The sequence below is a fragment of the Hylobates moloch genome, unplaced genomic scaffold, assembly GCF_009828535.3.
Source record: "Hylobates moloch isolate HMO894 unplaced genomic scaffold, HMol_V3 SCAFFOLD_4, whole genome shotgun sequence".
NCBI classification, from domain to species: Eukaryota; Metazoa; Chordata; class Mammalia; order Primates; family Hylobatidae; genus Hylobates; species Hylobates moloch.
In genome coordinates, this window is record NW_026652279.1 from 136,908,570 (window position 1) to 136,931,730 (window position 23,161).

Consider the following 23,161-nt stretch of genomic DNA (forward strand, 5'->3'; position numbering starts at 1 on the left):
GTAATAGTTTATTAAAGATATATATATATATATATACACATATTCAATAGAAAAAAATATATATTTTTTTATTTTTACAAATACTACTGTTTACTGTGGGACACTCAGATGATCATTTTAAGGCACAGGGTAAGATAGAGAACTTTGTCACTTGTCATTCCTGCCAAGAGAGCTCTATCTTTTTTGTTGGAGTTGGAGATCTCCACCCACACATGGAGTGCTGGTGACATGGGTAGGCCCCCTGGGGCTTCCACGCAGTGCTCCATGGGAAGCCCAGAGGCTTTCATGTAGTGGGAAAGGCTTTTTTTCTTAGAGGTGTTTCTGGTTTTGAATTTCCTGAGGAGGACAGTTGCTTACATACAGTGCCCCAGCATGCCAACACTATTAACCCTGATCTGTTTTTATAGCCTTTTGAAATTTAGTGAAAACTGTTTTTCTTCACTTTCAAGTAATATAAGCTTTGAAGTTTCCATGTTACGTGATAGCCCAGCAATAGGCAAACAATGGTGCAAGGGTTCAAGTTCATAAAAATGAATGTAAAAATTTTAATCTGTTTTCACTTAATGGCAGTATTTTATGGTTGGCATTTGCATGCCTTTTTAAGCATCATGGTTCGTCTCACCTGTGATGTAATATCTATGTCTAGCAAAAACATGATTTTTTGTTTCAAAGAAAGAGCGTATCAAGTTGAAAGTCAGCTTGGCAAACATGAACTTAAAAATTCACTTCAGTTACAGTAGAGACACTCTAAAGACTCATTTCAAGTTTTGCAGAAGTTTTTTAATATTGTGGCCTCCAAGTTGAGGGTTGAAATCCTGGAGAGAGACTGATATGTCACTCTCATTTACCTAAGGGATCGAGAGGAATTTAGTAACATTACTTCATAGTTAAATAGTACAGGAAGCCAGGTCCCTCCATTAGATTCCTTTTGCTTTCTGTTGTTTTTGTTTTGAAGACTTTTTAAAAGAACAGTTTTGGGTTCACAGAAAAGCTGAGGGGAAGGTACAGAAAGATCCCATATTCTCCATGCCCCCACACATGCACAGCCTCCCCCATTATCAATGTCCCTCACCAGAGGGGTACATTGGTTACAAATGATAGACCTATGTTGACCCATCATCATCACCCAGAGTCCGTGGTTTACATTAGGGTTCATTCTTGGTGTTGTACGTTGTATGGTTTTGGATAAATGGATAATGACATGTACCCATAATTATAGTATCATCCAGAATTGTTTCACTGCTGTAGAAATCCTCTGCGCTCCTCCTATTCATCCCTCCCTTACCTCTAATCCCTGGAAAACACCGATCTTTACTGTCTTTATGATTTTGCATTTTCCAGAATGTCACATAGTTGGACTCATACAGTGTGTAGCCTTTTCAGATTGGCTTCTTTCATTGAGTAATATGCACTTACTTCCATGTCTTTTTATGGTTTGATAGCTCATGTCTCTCTCTCTTTTTTTTGAGATGGAGTCTCGCTCTTGTCCCCCAGGCTGGAGTGCAATGGCGTGATCTCAGCTTACTGCAACCTCCGCCTCCTGGGTTCAAGCGATTCTCCTGCCTCAGCCTCCTGAGTAGCTGGGACTACAGGCATACACCACCACGCCTGGCTAATTTTTGTATTTTTAGTAGAGACAGGGTTTCACCATGTTGGCCAGGCTGGTCTCAAACTCCTGACCTCAAGTAATCTGCCCGCCTTGGCCTCCGAAAGTGCTGGGATTATAGGTGTGAGCCACTGCACCCAGCCAGCTCGTGTCTCTTTAGTGCTGAATAACATTCCACTGTCTGGAGGTTCCACAGTTTATTAATTCATCAAATGAAGGCCATCATGGTTGCTTCCCAGTTTTGGCAATTATGAATAAAACTGCTATAAACATCTATGATACGGTTTGGCCCTATGTCCCATCCAAATCTCATGTCAAATTATAATTCCCAGTGTTGGGGGAGGGACCTGCTGGGAGGTGATTAGATCATGGGGGCGGGTTTCCCCCATGCTGTTCTCGTGATAGGGAGTGAGTTCTCATGAGACCTGATGTTTTAAAAGTGTGTGACACTTTCCCCTTCACTTGCTGTCTGTCCTTCTCTGCCACGGTAGGACCCACTTGCTTCCCCTTCGCCTTCCGCCATGATTGTAAATTTCCTGAGGCCTCCCAGTCATGCCTCCTGTTAAGCCTGTGGAATTTTGAGTTAATTAAACCTCTTTTCTTTGTAAATTACCTAGTCTCAGGTAGTTCTTAATAGCAGTGTGAGAACGGAGTAATACAATCCATGTGCAATTTTTTTGTGTAAATGTAAATTTTTAGCTCCTTTTGGTAAATACCAAGGAACATGATTGCTGGATCATATGGTGAGAGTATATTTAGTTTTGTAAGAAACTGCCAAACTCTTTCAAAATGTCTGTACCATTTTGCATTTCTATCAGCAGAGAATGAGAGTTTTTGTTGTTCCACGTCCTTGTCAGCATTTGGTGTTGTCTGTGTTCTGAATTTTGACCATTCTAATAAATGTGTAGTGGTATCTCATTGTTTTAATTTACATGTCCCTGATAACATATGATGTGGAGCATCTTTTCATATGCTTATTTGTCATCTGCGTATCTTCCTTAGTGAGGTGTCTGTTAAGGTCTTTGGCCCATTTTTTAATCAGATTTTCTTATTGTTGACTTTTTAAGAGTTCCTTGTATATTTTAGATAAGAGTCCCTTTTCAGATATGTCTTTTACAAATATTTCCTCTTAGTCTGTGGCTTGTCTTTTTATTCCCTTGACAGTGTCTTTCACAAAGCAGATATTTTTAATTTTAATGAAGTCCAGTGTGTCAATTATTTCTTTTATGAATTGTGCTTTTTGTGCCATATCTAAAAAGTCATTGTCAAAACTAAAGTCTCTAGACTTCCCCCTATGTTTTCTTCTAGGAGTTTTAATAGTTTTTGGTTTTATATTTAGGTTTGTGATCCACTTTGAGTTCATTGTTGTAAAGGGTGTAAGGTCTGTGTCTAAATGCCCTTTGCCTTTGATGTGACATTGGGAAATTTTCTACTACTCAGTAAAATCTATTAGTGCTATAATTATTGAGGGTCTCAGAATAAGAGGTATCTGCCCTGAGCCTACTCAAGCTTTGCTAGACTTACTTCAGGATGCTTCAAGCAGAACAGTGAGGCTATATAATAAAGTTCCATCATAAGAAAGTGATAACTATAAATTACATTGGTACTGACGTTGCTGTTGCACACACTTTCCCATCTTAGCATTTACTGTTAACTTTTACTGTGTGTTGTAGGTAATTCAGCAGTATTCAAAATTACTACCATAGAAATTCTAGAAATTATTTTTATTATTTATTTATTTTTTTTTTGAGATGGAGTCTCGCTCTGTCGCCCAGGCTGGAGTGCAGTGGCGCGATCTCAGCTCACTGCAAGCTCCGCCTCCTGGGTTCACGCCATTCTCCTGCCTCAGCCTCTCCGAGTAGCTGGGACTACAGGCGCCTGCCACCACGCCCGGCTAATTTTTTTGTATTTTTAGTAGAGATGGGATTTCACCGTGGTCTCGATCTCCTGACCTTGTGATCCGCCCGCCTCGGCCTCCCAAAGTGCTGGGATTACAAGCGTGAGCCACCACGCCCGGCCACAAATTCTAGAAATTAAACTTAACATCAATTTTACTAGCAATCTTTGAAAATATTAAAGTGATCACAAATATTTATATTGAATGCTTTTAGACTTTTAAATTATATATACTGGTTATTTTACCCGTGGACATATGATTACTTGTTTTAAAATATTGCAGCTTATGAATTTAAATAAAAGTTATTAATTTAAAATTTTAGTAAGGCATTTACTTAATTAAGATAACTAGTTCAAGTTAATGTATCTGATAGTTTACTCTTTTGATCAACGTTGACAATAAGTAGAGAATATCAAGGTTTGACTTTTCTGGCAACAAAAAAATACTAGAGAGGAGTGTTGTTGGTAAGAGCAAAAAACAATTTCTAGCATTTGAAAGCAGAGGTAAAATATTTAAAAATTTCTTTATAAAGAAGACAGAGATTTTGAAGAATTTGTTTCATATTTCACAGAAATATTTCTGCATTAAAAACTGGGCAGTGGATTTTAATAAATGTTTGTAAAGCACCTATGAAATGCCAGGTTTTTTTTGCTAAGTGCTAGGCGATGGTGTTTGGAAAGGGAGAGGGTTGTCTGTGCCTCTGGTAGCTGGACTGTCTGATTGCTCTGCTGCCGATCGCAGCACATTGCCATATTTAGTACACATTAAAATGCTTAATGAGCAGAATTTGTGTTTAGAGGAAAAGTAAGCAAATGTATTAATGCCGTATAGTGGATAAAACAAAAATCATTGTTTAAAATAGGCACGTAGACCAATAGAACAGAATAAAGAACCCAGAAATAAAGCCAAGTATTTACAGCCAACCGCTCTTCCACAAAGCAAACAAAAGCATAAAGTGGGGAAAGGACACCCTATTCACCAAATGGTGTTGGGATAATTGATTGGCAAGCCGCATGTAGAAGAATGAAACTGGATCCTCATCTCTCACCTTATACAAAAATCAACTCAAGATGCATCAAAGACTTAAATCTAAGACCTGAGACCGTAAAGATTCTGGAAGATAACATTGAAAAAGCCCTTCTAGACATTGGCTTAGGCAAAGACTTCATGACCAAGAACCCAAAAGCAAATTCAACAAAGATAAATAGATGGGACTTAATTAAATTAAAAAACTTCTGCTCAGCAAAAGAAATAATCAGCAGAGTAAACAGACAACTCACAGGGTGAGAGAAAATCTTCGCAATCTATACATCTGACAAAGGACTGATATCTGTAATCTACAGGGAACTCAAACAAATCAGCAAGAAAAAAACAATCCCATCAAAAGTGGGCTAAGGATATAAATAGACAATTCTCAAAAGAAGATATACAAATGGCCAGAAAGCATATGGAAAAATGTACAACATCACTAATAATCAGGGAAATGCAAATCAAAACCACAATGTAATACCACCTCACTCCTGCAAGAGTGACCATAATCAAAAAATAATAAAAAAAATAGCTGTTGGTGTGGATGCAGTGAAAAGGGAACAGTTTTACACTGCTGGTGGGAATGTAAACTAGTACAGCCACTATGGAAAACAGTGTGGAGAGTCCTTAAAGATCTGCCATTACTAGGTATCTACCAGAGGAAAATAAGTCATTATATGAAAAAGATACTTGCATACCCATGTTTATAGCAGCGCAATTTGCACTTGCAAGAATATGGAACCAGCCCAAATGCCTATCAATCAATGAGTGGATAAAGAATATGTGGTGTATATATGCATATACCATGGAATACTACTCAGCCATAAAAAGGAACGAAATGGCATTTGCAGCAACCTGGACGGAATGGGAGATCATTATTCTAAGTGAAGTAACTCAGGAATGAAAAACCAAATATTGTATGTTCTTGCTCATAAGTGGGAGCTAAGCTATGAGGATGCAAAGGCATAAGAATGATACATTGGACTTTGAGGACTTGAGGGAAAGAGTGAGGAGTGGCGAGGGATAAAAGACTACATATTGCATACAGTGGATACTCCTCAAGTGATGAGTGCACCAAAATCTTAGAAATCACTACTAAAGAACTCATTCGTGTAATCAAACACCCCCTGTTCTCCAGAAATCTACTGAAATAAAAAAACAAAAGATTAAAAAAACCCCAAAATCATCATTGCTCTTTAATTTGTGAACAAAATATCATACCTTTATTATAGCTTTAAAACTTTAGTTACTAATAGAAGTTTGATAATGTGAGGATATATATTTAGAACATGTATGTGACAAATATTATAAATATGTATGTGTGAATGACTAATAAAATAATTCACAGGTTAAAAAGTTCATTCAGTGTATTGATATGTTGTTCAGTGTCATCTTCCTTGTTCATTGTGAAAATCTTTGGAAATAGGAGCTCAAAAGGTGTCCATAAATTTTGTACCTCAGCTGAAAAGCTTTCTGATAAAGGGAAAAATGAGATTTGGCATTTAGAACTAGTTTCTGGACACTTAGAAATGGAGCATCAAATTCTAGTTCTCACTAAAGCTTTTATAACTGAGCCAGACATTATATTGAGCTTTATGTACAGTTTTCTGAATTTCCTCTCTGAGTTATATTTAAAGTGGGTTATAGTTACTGACAAGGCTTTTGAACAGAGCCAGCTCTCTAGTATCTGTCATTGTGCAACTCCTTTGAAGGGAGTGAGAAGAAAAGGAAGGAGGCAACTTGAGAGATGTCTTAGTCTGTTTGGGCTGCTGCTATATCAAGATACCACAAATTAGGTAGTTTATAAACAATAGAAATTGATTTATCACAGCTCTGGAGGCTGGGACGTCCAAGATCAAGGCACTGGCATATTTGGCATATAGTGAGGACCTGCTTCCTTCATAGACAGACTTCTCACTGTAACCTCTTGTGGTGGAAGGGGCAAGGCAGCTTTCAGGAGCCTCTTTTATGAGGGACCTAATCCCATTCATGAGGGTTCTACTCTCATGACCTAATCACCTTCCAGGGGCTCCACCTCCTAGTACTGTTACTTTCAGGGTTAGGATTTCAAAGTATGAGTTTTGGGAGGAATTCTAACATTCAGATCCTAGCAAGGGATGAGCTGAAGGAGAAGGAGAGAAATTGCAGGACTTACCTGTGAATGCTCTGACTTGGAAGGTGTCAGATTACTAGGTGCTTCCTTCTGGTTTTCATCCTACCAAAAGAGCAAGCCTCTGATGTACTCACCAAGCACATAACCAGGTTTAGGCTGTGGCCTAAGGAAAGTCTTGGGGGAAGAGAGAGAGAATTCTACCTAGGGCTAGAGGGATGGAACAAGGGAATACAGGCTGAAAAAATGGCTCCTTGACTGATTCTAGATCCTAGTACATAGAGATATCTGGAAGATCATTATGTTATCTGAATCTTGAATAGAATCAGTTACCTGAAGCCAGTGTTACCTTAGGAATTCCATATGTGTGACTGAAGAATGCTTATTATGCAAAGAAGTTCTATTTGTAGAAGAGAGTATTTCCATAGATGATACTTGTTTTTGATTTGACGTAAAGCTATGCCCCTATTCCTCTAGGCAGACTTAAATTTCACAGAAGTTTAGATTTTATGAGACCCACTGTTTTTCTCCTTAGAAGAATTATTCTAAAAGGTTTTCCTTTAATTGTGTATGAAAATAATTTTTGATGATTCAAAATTTAATTGGGTGTTCAGTATTTGTCAAGACTATATGTGTCTTTTCTCCATCTTGTAGTCCTTAGAATTGTAACTACTAACAAAATAAAACAGCATTTTCCTTTAGTGACTCAATTTTTTAGAGGCTACTTTGTGTGTTATTTAGAGTATTGTTTTTTCCTCAGCTTATTTCCGTGTTTGCACATGTACTTGAAGGTTTAGGGTGGAAAAGGAATGCTAATCCATTGTGTGTCTGTCGCTTCTAAGTAATAGCTTTGAACCTTCTGATGAGGGAAGTGTTAATTAACTCATTATTGGGAGACATCATTTATCTTTTCTATTTCCTTTACCTGTATCTCTTACTTCCCTTGGCTGACCAAATTGAGAGTAGGTTGTGCTATTATTAATTCCAGAAACTGTATTTTTTTAAATGTACTTTCTCTTATGAAACCGGTAATATAAAAATGATATGTGATATAAACAGGTTAACTGAATGACCTGGCCAAAGTCACTAGTGACTCAAATAGGTGGAGCAGAAATTTATGATACTCTTCCTCCTGCCAGACTTTCCTGACATTTTATATGTTGCCTCAGCTCATAATGGCCTCTAATTTATGTCATTTAAAGATCACATTTCAAAATACAAGTTACTATAAGAAAGTCAGTGCTGAGCTAGTGGTCACAAACTGCAAATAATTTCTTGGTTTATACTTTCCAGAATTATGTTCCTATTCAGTAATGCTGCAGTTACTAGTTCTATGCATTGCAAGAATGCCACCAGTAACAGAAATATAGAAATACCTTGTTAATAGGGAACAACTAGAAGAATTAATTTGCAATTGTTATTTCTTATAAACTTACTCAATTCTTTTCTGTCTCCTCAGCTAGTGATTAAGAAAAAAATCATGTGGACATGAAGGGAGAAAGCTTTGCTTTCTACTTGGCTTTCTGTGTACAAATCAGAAATTAGGTATCATGGAATAATTGTTCTAGGAAATGGAGTTGAGAGAATGGTATTATTAACTATATTAACTAACTTGTCTAATGATCTTTGTGTGTAGAAACCATGAAAACAGAAAAATATCTTTGTTCACCAAAGTAGATCTTCATAAGCCACTGTTTTGTAATTTTGAATCCTGTTGAACAACATTCTGTAGGCTATTAAATCAAGACTTTTGTGTTTTTTTATTTCCAGCAAACTCAAGTGTATATATAAGTCTTTGGAATGTTGAAGGAGTGACATTCCACAGGCTTCAGATTTTTTTTTTTTCTGCCCATTGTGCTAAGGAGACCAGTAAATTAGGAATGTTTAATGATTTCTCCTTTATTTGCTTTCTTTTTGGAGCTCTGTTACAGAATAAAAAATTATTTCTTGTGGATGGGTTTTTGAATAGGAAAATCAGTTTCAAGATACTGTTCTCTGACAGTGATTAATGATTAATTAACCAAGCTAAAATTAATAGAAAAGCATTTTTATAGTATTAAATTTCTACACGACCTGGCAGTGTCAGTGAACAAATCAAGAAAAAAGAATTTATAATAATCTAGATTTAGAAGCAAAATTGTACTCAAGTTTCAGTTGTCAAAGCCGAGTTTCTTTTTTACAGAGTTGGGAGACGTAGATATCTTTGCAGTGTCTTTCATATTAACTTAAACTGGTTCTGTTTAATCTAAAATACTAGATTCTGAGGTAACTTTGTTAATTTGGGGGAGTTCTGGTACATTGAATTTAATGTTTGCCCAGTCATTCTGCTGCGGTAATAAAGCAATCAGTAATGGACTTGAATGAGTTACCAATACAAAGTAGTTGACTATTTGTATGAGTCCACCTCACCTTTTAAATGTGGCAAAATAATATGATTTTGAAGCTACCTTTAAAAATGATCAGTTTGAGAAAAACACTCAATGAAAACTATTAGTAGAAAATAGTATTCTTTGGGTGAAGTGAGATAAATTATGATGAAGAGATTCTTAAACTGGCAATTGAAACAGAACCAAATGTTACTTTTCTTTAATGTGAAACTACCTCTTTGAAGGATGGCTTTGGATTTAGAAGTGGGTCTGTGTCCACATATAAAGGATATAGACTATGGAGAACTACTCACCGTTGTGTGTGGTGCTCTTCTTTGTCTCTAGACTTGATGTGTTGGTTATTTGCTTTCTGATGGGCTGTTGGCTGTCTGTATAACACGTTGAGGGGAGGGAATAGTGATATATGTGATTTTTGAGAATGCTAAAAAAAAAACTGATATTGGCATCTTGTAATTGCATCTGTTATTTATTTACTTTCAGTTTGATTAATAAGCTTAAACCTGGTGTCATTAAGAAGATCAATAGACTGTCTACACCAATAGCAGGATTGGTAAGTAGTAAATTATCTTCACAACTAAATTTATTTGTCTTTGAAATGTAAAGAGGTGGGCATAGGCAGGTTTTTGTATCTGCAATTACCATTGAAATTAGGTTATGGTTTTTTTGTTGAAGCAAAGTGTGTTTGGTGATGTCCTCCTTTTATCTGTAGTTCCTTTCTGTTTCCCTTTTGCCTGGAGGCTTTTATTTTATTTTTTAATTGTTTGTTTGTTTTGACGTTTGTGCCCTTAAACTTCATGTTTCCTTTCTTGGCTTATTTCTTCCACAAATTGCGTTTGTTCAGGGTCACCTTCTGAAGCTCAGCCCTGTGTTCGCTGTTTGCTGGCTACCACAATGGTGGCCCGGACTGCGAGATGTGCACCGGTTATGTTTCTGCCACATGATGCTTGTGCATTACCCTCAGCCAGCACACAGATCCTAAGTGCATTTCCAAAATAGTCAAGGCCTGCTAGCTCTGTTACTTTATGTAATAGGTTTCCCACCAAAGTCCTGTGTGAGGTTGCACAAGTCTCTGTCTTTCTCTTTGCCACAGTAATATTACCCATAAAATGAATGTGATGGTTCTGTAGATTCTTTCTAGCTTTCAAATCAGGATTTTGTGTATAAAATATACCCCACACTGTCCCAAGGTAGCTACTCAGACGGGGTAAGACATTTCAGAGGACAATAATAGTGTGGGGCTCTGTCTGTGGAAATAATTTACAATCAAATACAAATGATGGATAATTTTTAAAATGTTAGAAATCCTTAAAAATCAATGCAATGATAGGAGTCAGTTAAATCAACTTCAGAAAACTCTGAAGTTTAAGATAGCTAATAATTAGAATGTAAACACAAACCTTACTATTTTTAGACTATTCATGCTGTTTATAGTGCATTCAGGAAACTTCTGTTTGACCATTCATATGTTTACAGATGTTGAAGGCATGGGTAATTAAAGTTAGCAATACCAAAATTTCTGGATTTGCAGAAGTTATGAAAATGTCATTAAATTCTTGATAGGGGTGTTGGTTGCAGAGTGTTTCTCAGAAAATATCTGTCTAGGAGAGAAGGAATGAAAAGTTTTTAATAATTTTATTTCAAAATAGAATATACATAAAGTTCCCAGAGCAGCTGGGCTCAAATATTAATTCTTTCCTTCCTACCAAGTTGCCTCCGTTCTATATCTGTCATTAATAGACAGCTGACCTAGTAATTTTAATGGTTTCAAATTATATAGGCCGGGTGTGGTGGCTCACACCTTTAATCCCAGCACCTTGGGAGGCCAAGGCGGGTGGATCACAAGGTCAGGAGATCAAGACCATCCTGGCTAACACAGTGAAATCCCGTCTCTACTAAAAATACAAAAATTAGCCAGGCGTGGCTGCGTGTGCCTGTAGTCCCAGTTGCTGGGGAGGCTGAGGCAGGAGAATGGTGTGAACCCGGGAGGTGGAGCTTGCAGTGAGCCGAGATCACGCCACCGAAGTCCAGCCTGGGCAACAGAGCGAGACTCCGTCTCAAAAAAAAAAAAAAAAAAAAAAATTACGTGTGTGTGTGTGTGTGTGTGTATGTATATACATACACATGGAGCTGTACAATTTAAATATTTCTACCCAAGTTTTATCCTGTACTTTTCTAAAAATCATTCTCATGCTGTGACTCTATTTGTCCCACCCCCACTCACCCCCTCTTCAGGAGGAGAGGGAAGGTTTGTAGGACCCTGGAGCTTGTGAGCCCTTTCCAAAAATGGGAGAACCCCTAAGATTGGTGGGTTCTGTGTGTATATGTATACACACACACACACACACACACACACACACACACAATTTTCTACTAGTAATACAGTGAGTCAGAAGAGGTTTGTTATTTAAGGAATAAAATGAAAAAAATTTAGTTTTGAAATCTTTTTTAAAATTTTTTTGAGATGGAGTCTTACTCTGTCACTAGGCTGGAGAGCAGTGTGGGGATCTTGGCTCCCGGCAAACTCCACCTTCTGGGTTCAAGCGATTCCCCTGCCTCAGCTTCCTAAGTAGCTGGGACTACAGGCGCGCGGCACCAAACCCAGCTAATTTTTTTTTTTTTTTTGTATTTTTTTTTAGTAGAGATGGAGTTTCACCACATTAGCCCGGATGGTCTTGATCTCCTGACCTCGGGATTTGCTCTCCTCGGCCTCCCAAAGTGCTGGAATTACAGGCGTGAGCCACTGTGCTTTCTAAGAGGAAATATTCAGTTTAATAAAACAAATAAGCTTTATATAAAAATGACTTATAAAATATTATATAATATACTTTTAATAGTAAGTTTCAACAGTATTGAAAATATTTTTTCAAATGGCTTAAATTAAATAGCTTATTGCTTTAATTTAAAATTGTCATTTCTTGGATCAATTACATGCATTTTAAAGCAAATTAGACTTTGATCTCAAACACCCTGCATATTTGGAATGCTCGAATTGTAGCGGTTTGTTGTTGTTGGCCAGTGGAGGTTTTATTCAATTTTCTGATTGTATGATTATATGAAAGCACAAATGTATTTTATTTTTAAATTCAAAGATCTCTCCAAGTATTTCTATTTCAAGCATCAGAAATTCTATCTAGTTTAGATTTTATCTTTAGAAATTAAAGTGAACTGTATTTCCGGTATATTAAATAGGAATATTTTTCGAATACAAGACACTGAGCATTTTCGATTGGCTATAGGAGCATAAGAGTGACCACAGCTGCAGAATTGGGCTAAGCCCAATTGGTTTGAAGTTGTTGTCATGCCTCATTTGACTCCTTCTGATGCCTGTTTGTCAGGATGGTTATATTAAAACTTTTCAAAGCCTTAATTCCAAATATGAATTAGGGCTCCAGCAGATGCCTGGAAGGGTTGTTATGAGGACTAAAAGGACAATATACAGATAGTCTGACATGCAGATAGTCAAAGAATGTTTGTTTTTTAAATAAATAATTGAATGCCTACTAGATTTTTCTAGTTTACAGCTGTGTATCAGAGGAACAAAGAAGTCACAAACCATGACCTCAAAGAGTTTACATTCTAGTGAGGGAGGGGAGACCAGGCAAATAAATTAGCAAACAAGCAAGAAAGCACCACGTAATAAATGTGCCACAGAGCATTACAGTGGGCTGTGACATTTGTTGCATGTCCATGAGCAGTTGTAGGGGAACTATGAAGACTGACCTCTAAGGATTCCTTGAGAAGGAGGATGTTAGAAGCCTTAGTTGACACTTCCAGAAGAAGAATGAATAATCCGAGCCAGACTTGTCATACTAGCCATTTTTGTGTTCACAGCATCTAGCATAGTGACTGATACATATAGGAAATGAAAGGTTTTTTAAAGAAATGAATGAACAGGATTTCCATTGTGAAAAATAATAGATTCTAGAATTGAGTCTTTGATGGGATAGTGCTATAGGTTGAATTGTGCCCCCCACCCCAAAAATAAATATATTGAAGTCCTAAACCCCAGTACCTTAGAATGTGACCTTATTTGGGAATAGAGTTGTTGGAGATGATATAATTAGTTATAATGAGCTCATACTGGGGTAAGGAGGGCCCCTAATCTAATATGACTGGTGTCCTTCTAAAAAGATGGCCTGTGAAAACACAGACACACAGGAAGAATGCCATATAAAGATAGGATTGGAGTGATGCATCTACAAGCCAGAGAACACCTACGATTGCTGGCAAATCATAGATTTCATAGGGAGTGTGGCTTTGCTAAAACCTTGATTTTGGACTTCTAGCATCCAGAACTGTAAGACAAAAAATCTTTGTTGCTTTAAACCACCTGGTTTTTGGTACTTTGTACCAAAAGGAACAAAGTACCAAATACAGCTCTAGGAAATTAATACAGATAGGTACATGTTTTAGTTAATACCTTTTTTTTTTTAAAAAAAAAACTTTTTACTTTGAAATAAATATAGATTCACAGGAAACTGCAAAAAAAAGAAAAAAACAAACAAAAAAAAAAAACAGTACAAAAAGGTCCTCTGTACCCTTCACCCAGTTTTCCCCATTTCCAGCAGAATTTCTTTGGTGTCTCTTAGTTGAGGCTCCCAAAGAGGAATCTGAGTGGATTCCTTTTCTTTGAAGGCTACAGATACCCCAGGTCACTGGCCAGCCTGTGGATGAGTTCCATAAGAAGACAGTCATCTTGGCCAAATGAGCTGTGGTCAGGAGTGTTGTTTTTTTTTTGGCTCATTCAGTTCAGGTTGAGGTGGGTACTGTGAAGGAGGTTTGTGTAAGGTAGATACACCAAGGCAATTCAAATACAGTAAAAATTTCTGTGTAAGAGTTGAAGCAGAGTTGTTATGGTGTTCCACACCCCATCTTCCGTTACTCCTTTCTTACACCCTTTGCTATAGCTATGCTTTTCATCCAAGTAAGCTCAGCTACCATGTGTATTTAGCTTCGGTGTCAGGGCAATGGATTTACCTTTTGCATATGGACCTGTGGGAAAACCGTAGAAGATATCCCTTGAGCAATGGCAATACAGAGAGAGATGTTTAGATGGTTTGGAAATATATTGAATGCTTTGCTTGAAACATTCATGCAATTATTTTTTCTTTGGGAGGACAGTAACCATGTTTTCCTAGATTTTTTCTTATAGAGATAGGGCTTTGCTCACTTGGCTGAGTTTAATTTTATAAAGAAATACATGTTCTCTATCTCTTCTTTCTGTTCTTCACAAAGCCATGTTTTTTAAAAAAATCTAACCCAAGAATTTGAGTCTTCCAGAAAAATAGCTGGTGTTAAATGTGAGTATGTTCAAATCAGTGAAACTCAAAACCAAAACTTTATTTGGGATTTAAAAAAAAAAACAACCCAATCTCAAAACAAAACCTTGAAAAACAGGTGAGATATCCTGATGGTAAGAAGAGCTATTGAACCAGAATAATGTTTACCATCTGATATGTTAGTGTGCACAAAATATAAAATGTGTAGAAACATCAGGGAAGTCATTAACCCCAAGACCTATAGTCAGCCTGGACCCCTCATGATTTATTTGCATTTAGCTAAAGCAGGGTTTCTCAGCCTTAGCATTGTTGACACTTTGGCCAGATAATTCTTTGTCGTGGAGGTCTGTCATGTGCATTGTGGAATCTTGAGCAGTATCCCTGGCCTCTACTCACTAGATGCCATTCCTCCGTTTGTGACAGTTAAAAATATCTCTTGACATTGCCAGTGACTCCCATGGGATAAAATCATCCCTGATTGAGAACTACTGAGCTAAAGAATTAAGAAATTAAACACTGCCCTTTACACAGGCTCTTTGGCTGGCTGACTGTAGATTTGATTACCTACTCATGCTTTCCATTTTAATTTCCCTTTGAAAAGCAAAGATATTCCAGAAAATTTGGTTTGAATCAAATTCCTCTGAATGTCTGTGTCAATCAGTGGGCTCAGTGGGAAAATTCTCAGTATATTCACATTTGTGTAAAAAGTATGTGCTGAATTGACCATCTTTCAGATTACTTTCAGGAGTAGAATGTGTAAGGCATGACCAAAGAGTCTGGGAAGATTGTCTCCTCATTCAGGAGTGCTGTAGAAAATAGGAAATGGGCAGTGATGCCAGCTAGCTTAAGCTGTTGGATGTGTCAGTTTCCCTTGCCTTCATAATGGCAAGGGAAATAAGAAATAAAAGGCAAGTCTATGCATCCCTTCTTACTGCTATTTTCTGGAAAGTTTTTAATGGCTAATGTTCTTGTACCTGTGTGAAATTACTTCTGACTCTTTCATCTTTACTCTCCTACACACTTCCCCTCGCTCTTCCACGGCAAAATAGTGTGACCTGCTCTATGTGGCGATCACTGCTGACACATCGGGTTGTTCCTTTCCAGCAGCAATAGAAAATTCACCTGAGGAATCTGCTGTACAGTTTAAATATTTCTACCCAAGTTTTGTCCTGTACTTTTCTAAAAATCATTCTCGTGCCGTGACTCTGTTTGTCCTATCCCCACTTACTCCCTCTTCAGGAAGAGAGGGGAGGTTTGTGGGACCCTGGAGCTTGTGAGCCTTTTCCAAAAATGAAACCAAGAGGTGAGACCTCAAGACAGAGTGCTTTTTTGGGGAAAAAGCCCACTTCTCTTTTCTCTTCTTTCTCATCTAAGTTGAAATAACATAAAAAGTACAAATATAATTACTGTTTTCATTCAAGGGTAGCACTTTTCTGGGTAGGAGGCAGGAATGAATTTTGTATGGTTGAAGAGAAAATACTTAAGGAATATTAGAATGTGGCTTGGATGAGTTACAGGAATAAGCAGACAATATGTGCCTTGCTTGAAAGAGTTGTGATACGGAGGGTTGCTCTGTGCTGGGTCAAGCCCCATATGTGTCTCAGAGGGAGTATCTCTCTAGTGGTAATAAGCAAGACAGACATTTGTGAGTATGTTTGGATGTTGAAGTATGCAAAACACTGGGGCTGGGTTTGGTCACTCACGCCTGTAATCCCAGCCCTCTGGGAGGTCAAGGCGGGAGGATTGCTTGAGCTCAAGAGTTTGAGGCTACAATGAGCTATGATTACATCACTGCACTGCAGCCTGGGTGACAGAGTGAGATCCCATCTGTTTCAATAAATAACGTAAATTAAAAAAGCAAAACACTGATATAAGCAACAACATGGGAAGAGATGGGAAGGTGGTATTGTAGAGCTAGTTTAAAATAACCACTTAAAGGTAAGATCATTAGTGTCTATTTTCTCTTCTAGAATTTTATTGCTGATTTTGTAGATTTGTTTGAGGAGAATATCTACCTAGAAAATTTAAGAAAGGTTTCCGCTGGGTGAATTCTGTGTGACTCCCTTGTCCTTGCCTGCTTACATGCCTAGTCACTAACAGCAGCATTGGTACTGAGCTGATTCTGGCTGTCATGACTTCCATCATCAGATGTATGTAAACAGCCTCTGCAACTTAAGGAGGTTGTGGAGGGGCAACACTGAAGTCCCCTCCTATAGCAAGGATCTGGCACAATTTCTGCCTCAAGTCTGCTTTTGTTTTTTGGTACATTAGATAAATATTGAAGTCTGTATATTTCTGTAAATTATCATGGTCTTTAACTTTTATTTATTTTTCATCTATCAGTGTGTTGGAGCAATTTCATATCTATTGCATCAGACCTTGGTGTTTCATTGAGTTAAAAGATATTTGATTTTTAACTTTTTCTTTCATTTCCTAATAGAGACAGTGAATGTTAAAGGATATCAATAAACTTGATTAAAACTGCTAAATTGTGGTTCTTTATTAAAACTACATTGAACAAATATTTTTATTTCAGAGGGAGGGTGAGCCACTGTCACAATTTGTGACATAATGCCTCAAACACTAACATTTAACGTTCTTATTTTACTAGTTTGTCAGTCTCATCAATTTCCTTTAAAACAAAATGCCAATAACAAAAACATGGAGTATTTTTTTCTTCTAAATAAAGACATAGGAGAGTACTATAGTATTACCATTATCAATGTATTATTCTACTTGTGTAAGAATTTATAGCATAAAACTTAGCCATTTACTAAAAATAAGGTCAGTTTACACTGATGTTTTCAAAAGGAAACTTCTAGCCATTGTCCTTGAGGAACATCGATGCAAAAACCCTCAACAAAACACCGGCAAACGGAATCCAGCAGCACATCAAATAGCTTATCTACTATGATCAAGTAGGCTTTATTGCTGGGATGCAAGATTGGTTCAACATAGGCAAATCAATAAATGTAATTCATCACATAAACAGAACTAAAGGCAAAAACCACATGGTTATCTCAATAGATGCAGAAAAGCCTTTTGATAAGATTCAACACTGCTTCATGTTAAAACTCTCAATAAACTAGGTAGAGAAGGAATATACCTCAAAATAATAAGAGCCATCTGTGACAAACCCAGAGATGACATCATACTAAATGGGCAAAAGCTGGAAGCATTGCCCTTGAAAATTGGTACAAGACAAGGATATCCTCTCTTACTACTCCTACTCAACATAGTATTGGAAGTCCTGGCCAGAGCAATCAGTCAAGAGAAATAAGTGGCATCCAAATAGAAAGAGAGGAAGTCAAACTATTCCTGCTTACAGACAACTTGATTCTATAACTAGAAAACTGCATAGTCTCGGCCCTAAAGCTCCTTAAGCTGTTAAACAACTTCAGGTAAGTTTCAAGATACAAAATCAATGTACAAAAATCTAGCATTCCTGTACGTTAACTATAGTCATGCCTAGAGCCAAATTCGGAACACAGTCCCATTCACAGTTGCCACAAAAAAATAAAATATGTAGGAATACAGCTAACCAGGGAGGTGAAAGATCTCTACAATGAGAACTACCAAACTGCTTAGAGAAATCAGAGATGACACAAATAAATGGAAAAACATTTCATGTTCATGAATTAGAAGAATCAAAATCATTAATATAGCCATACTGCCCAAAGCAAATTATAGATTTAATGCTATTCTTATCAAACTACCAATGACATTCTTCACAGAACTGAAAAAATTTTTTTTAATATGAAACAAAAAAGCCCCAATAGCCAGGGTAATTCTAAGCAAAAAGAACAAAGCTGGAGGCATCATACTACCTGACTTCAAACTCTACTACAGGGCTACAGTAGCCAAAACAGCATGTTACTGGTACAAAAACAGACACATAGACTGATGGAACAGAATAGAGGGCTCTGAAATAAGGCTGCACACTTACAACCATCTGATCTTTGACAAAGCTGACAAAAACAAGCAACGAGGAAAGGACTCCCTATTCAATAAATAGTGCTGGTATAACTGGCTATCCGTATGCAGAAGATTGAAACTGGAACTTTTCCTTGTACCGTATACAAAAATTAACTTGAGATGGACTAAAGACTTAAATGTAAAACCACAAACTATAAAAATCATGGAAGACAACCTAGGCAATAACATTCTGGACATAGGCACGAGCAAAAACTTCATGACAAAGATGCCAAAAGCAATCGCAACAAAAGCAAAAATTGACAAATGGGATGTAATTAACCTAAAGAACTTCTGCACAGCAAAAGGAACTATCAACAGAGTAAACAGACAACCTACAGAATGGGAGAAAATTTTTGCAAACTATGCATCTGACAAAGATCTAATATTCAGCATCCACAGCAACTTAAACAAATGTACAAGAAAAAACAACCCCACTAAAAAGTGGGCAAAGGACACGAGCAGACACTTTTCAAAAGAAGACATATATGCAGCCAATAGGCATATGAAAAAAAGCTCAACATCACTAATCATTAGAGAAATGCAAATCAAAACCACAATGAGATATCATTGCACACCAGTTAGAATGGCTATTACTAAAAAGCCAAAAAATAACAGGTGCTGGTGAGGTTGTGGAGAAAAATGAACTGTTGGTGGGAGTGTAAACTAGTTCAACCACTGTGGGAAGCTGTGTAGTGTTTACTCAAAGAGCTAAAAACAGATCTACCATTTGACCCAGAAATCCCATTACTGGGTATATACCCAAATCATTCTATCATAAAGACACATGCACGTTTATGTTCATTGCAGCACAATTCACAATAGCAAAGACATGGAGTCAACCTAAATGACTATCAATGGTAGACTGGAAAAAGAAAATGTGGTACATATATAGCATAGAATACTATGCAGTCATAAAAAAGAATGAGATCATGTCCTTTGCAGGGACATGAGTGGAGCTGGAGGCCATTATCCTTAGCAAACTAATGCAAGAAAAGAAAACCAAATACCATATGTTCTCACATATAAGTGGGAGCTAAATGATGAGAACACATGGACACAGAGGAGAACAACAGGCACTGAGGCCTACATGAGAGTGGAAGGTAGGAGGAGGGAGAAGATCAGGAAAAATAACAAATGAGTGCTAGGCTTAGTACCTGGATGATGAAATAATCTGTACAACAAACCCCCATGACATGAATTTACCTGTATAACATACCTGCACGTGCACAAGTTAAAAAAAAGAACAAAAACCCCACAAAAACACACTCAAAAAATGACATTTTTCAAGGTTGTATATTAATTTAAGTACTTTTTTTGTAATGTCTATTTTACTGGAACTTCTATGGATTGCTACCTGTAATTTGGCATAGTTTGAGCTTACCCAATATGAATAAACTGAAGATTGTGCATTGCTGTCTTCAAGATAACAAATACTTGACAGTAAATATCTGAATGCCTTAACACTGTCATGTAAATGGCATATAAATAAGTTCATTATGGTAGAGTTATTTATAATGTATTCTTAGGAAATTTCCTTGAGTCTCCTTGTCTGCCTATATCTCTTCCATTCCCAATTAAAGGTCAGTGTCACCCAGAAAGAAAACTTAACAATTTGGGGTCAACACTGTAGTTGTTTCCAATACCCTCATGACGTGGCACTGCAAATGAAGAAACTGCTATTTTATTTCTAGCATAATCTCTTAGTCATAACGTTGGCACAAGTTTAAGAACACTTCCTAGAGTTCCAAAACCTGCCTGTTTTTAAATCTGAGATGAACATTTACTTGCCAAGTTTCAGCCTTGAGGGCAACTTTTTTTTTTTGAACGTTAATGAGTTAGAATTACTAAAGCAACACTGTAATTAACTTGTAGAGGTAAAAATAATTGTTTCAGTATTTGAGTAGGATTATATCATACATGACAGTTTCATTCAGATAAACTTGGAATGTCTCCCCTTAGGTACTTTTGTTACGTAGAAATTGAAAAGAGCAAATGAAGTTGACAGGAAATAGAATCCAAGGTGTAAAACTGGTGTGAAGGCACTGGTCACCCAATTTATCTTAGGCCCATGACTGTGCTTTCCATCCTGAAAATATTTATTGAACACCTACTATGTGTCAGGCACTGTTTCAGGAACTTGGGACACAGCTATAAACAAGGCCCAGTCACAGCTGTAAAAGAGAGAGAGAACATTTCTCCCTCATGGGGCTGACATGCCATGGAGTTGGGGGTTGCAGGGAGCACAGCCTTGTCGACCAGAAACACAGTGCTCTAAAGCAACAGATCCATGTGCCAGTTCCTGTGGAGAGTGCAGGAGAAATGCTAGAGGTGATGAAATGGCATATCAGCTCCAGATGCCAAAAATTACAGTGAAAAAATATATAATACCTTATCAGTTACCAATAGTTACACTGAAAAAACAGTGTGAATAAAGAATGATTGAGTGTGTGTATAAGAAGCATTTTAGAGAAGGGCTCATGGACATCTTTCTGAGTTGAATTTGATCAGGAGCCTGGAGTGGGCCCTGGTGGGGTGAGTAGGAGGTTTCCAGACAGAGGAACAGAGAGGGAATCAGCAAGGAGAGTCCTGAGGGTCTGAACAGAATGAGAAGAAGTAGTCAAGTGAGGCTGTGAAGTCATCATGGGCTTTGTTGGGTAGGCTGCATTTTACTTAAGGTATTGGGGGCTTTTGAGAACAATCTGTTGTTAGGTCATCAGTTGCCTGTGATGAAGGATGCGCATGTTTGTGACTATACTAAAAATGTTGAATTGTACACAAATGGGTGAATTATATGGTATGTGAGTTTTATCTCAATTTAACTGTTAAGAATAATACAAAATCAGTGGTTGCTATGTGAAAAATAAACTTAAAGAAATCAAGAAGATGAAGGAAAGCCATTTGAACAATTTCAGTGGTTGTGATGGTTAATCATATGTGTCAACTTGACTGGGCCATAGGGTGCCCAGATATATTTGTTCAGTCATTATTCCAGGTGTGTTTGTGGTGCTGCTATTGTATGAGATTAACATTTGAATCTGTAGACTGAGTAAAGCAGATTGCTCTCCCTACTGTGAATGGGCCTCATCCAGTCATGGAAGGCCTGACTAGAAAAAAAGGCCAACCCTCCTGCTAGCAAGAGGGAACTCTTCTGCCTGACTGCTGGAGTTTGAACTGAAACATTGGCTCTTCTTAAATGTGGAGCCTGCTGCTTTTGAGACAGGAACTCACATTATTCCATTAGCTCTCCTGGTTCTTAGAGGAGGCTTGCAGCCTTAGAGAGTAAACTATACCATCAGCTCATCAGCTGACTGCAGATATTGGGACTTCTCTGCTTCCGTGATTCCTTATAACAAATATCTTTCAATAGACATCCTGTTGATCCTCTTTCTCCAGAGAACCAGACAAAAGCAGTAGTCCAGGCAAGAGGGAATGGTGGCAACAAGGGTCTCTTTGTGTATTGTTGAGACGTGGTCAAATTTTCCACGTTTTGATGGAAGAGTGTATAGGAGTTGCTAATGAATTGAGAGGGAAGTGAGGGGCTTTTACACCAGTAGTTTATTGAGTTAATAAATATGAGTCAGAAGGTTGGTGGGGGAAGGGGAAAGTCAAGAGAGAATCTGTGGAGGATGAAGCAAGTTGCAGAAGATCACAAATTGGTAAATATATATATATATGATGTAGATTTTAAATGTTGTTCCCTGGGAGCATCATGGAAAAGATGGTAAAAGGGATAGTTTGTGATTATTAAGAAATGGGGTAATCACTGGAAGCCAGCCTTGTTCACCAGAAACAAAATGCTCTAAAGCAACAGATCAACGGGCCTGTCCCCATGGAGAGTGTGGGAGACCCTCTAGAGGTGGTGGAATGGCCCATGGTGGGTTTTGTTCATCTTGTACAGTTTTTGTTTTTAAAATTTGAGCCAACATTTATTTATACTGAGATTTTTGATGCAATCCTTGTGTCTGGCTTGTATTGATGGATCTGCCAACAATGGGCCTGCATTCCCCTAAAGCGACCATTATATGAGATGTCCTGTAGATGGGAATTTCTGGCTTCCTTTGTCTCTTGTCATCTCCTTGATATTATGTTCATTTTATTTATTTATATTTTATACATTTTTATTACCAGTTTTCTCCCTTTAGGCATCTTTTTTAAATTCCTGCAAGGTACCTGTCATCATGGCCTCAGTATTGTCAAGATGGGAAAAAGTGGACCCGATAATACTTTCTGTAGGTGAAATCTTAAATAGTTGAGTAAACATGCTCAATTTCAAGAGGCCAAAATATTTAAATCCGTATAAACTTCAAGTGAGGTTTCTGGTAGTTGGCCTTAGGACTTTGTGCTTGCCCTGTTTACATTAAAAAAAAAGATGGGGTGAAAACCTGGCAAACATACTTAGTCCAGTTTGTACATGTTGAAGCAATAAAGTGTAGCTAATGTCCTAGATATAAAAATCTGAACTGAAAAATGATCTGGATGGGCCTAAGTCTCCAAAAGAATATTTATCAGGGATAAATTTCAATGATATTTTAGTTGGAAAAAAAAAATCAGTTACGTGAGTTGGGGGTGGTTTTATATTGTCTACAAACTTAATCATGCATTTTAAACCTTTATCCATGGCACCTCACTGATACCATCATAGGGTTTACAATTCAGATTCTTCTCTATATCCAACTGACTTTTCTTCTAAATTTGACTAGCCCCTGGTTCATTAAAGCTCACAGGTCATCTTCCTGTGAACAGTGATGTTGGTGTCACCAGGCTATTGCTGCCACACATGATCTCAGCTGATGGCCTAATACAGATGCTACAATGAAAAGCACCCATAGCCTGTAACACGAGAAGTTAGGTGAATTCTATCCACTCACTGTATGCTAG

At 37.5% G+C, this 23,161-nt stretch overlaps 1 protein-coding gene across 6 annotated transcripts in view; it reads left to right on the forward strand.

The window, feature by feature from the left end:
- LMO7 (LIM domain 7) overlaps positions 1 to 23,161 on the forward strand; it is a 232,843-nt gene that overhangs the window by 97,105 nt on the left and 112,577 nt on the right. For all 6 annotated transcript variants that reach the window (XM_032151028.2, XM_032151042.2, XM_058437985.1 and 3 more), the window contains one exon: positions 9,510 to 9,579. In XM_032151028.2, coding sequence (XP_032006919.1) covers positions 9,510 to 9,579 — 70 coding nt within the window. The remainder of the gene's footprint in view (positions 1 to 9,509; positions 9,580 to 23,161) is intronic.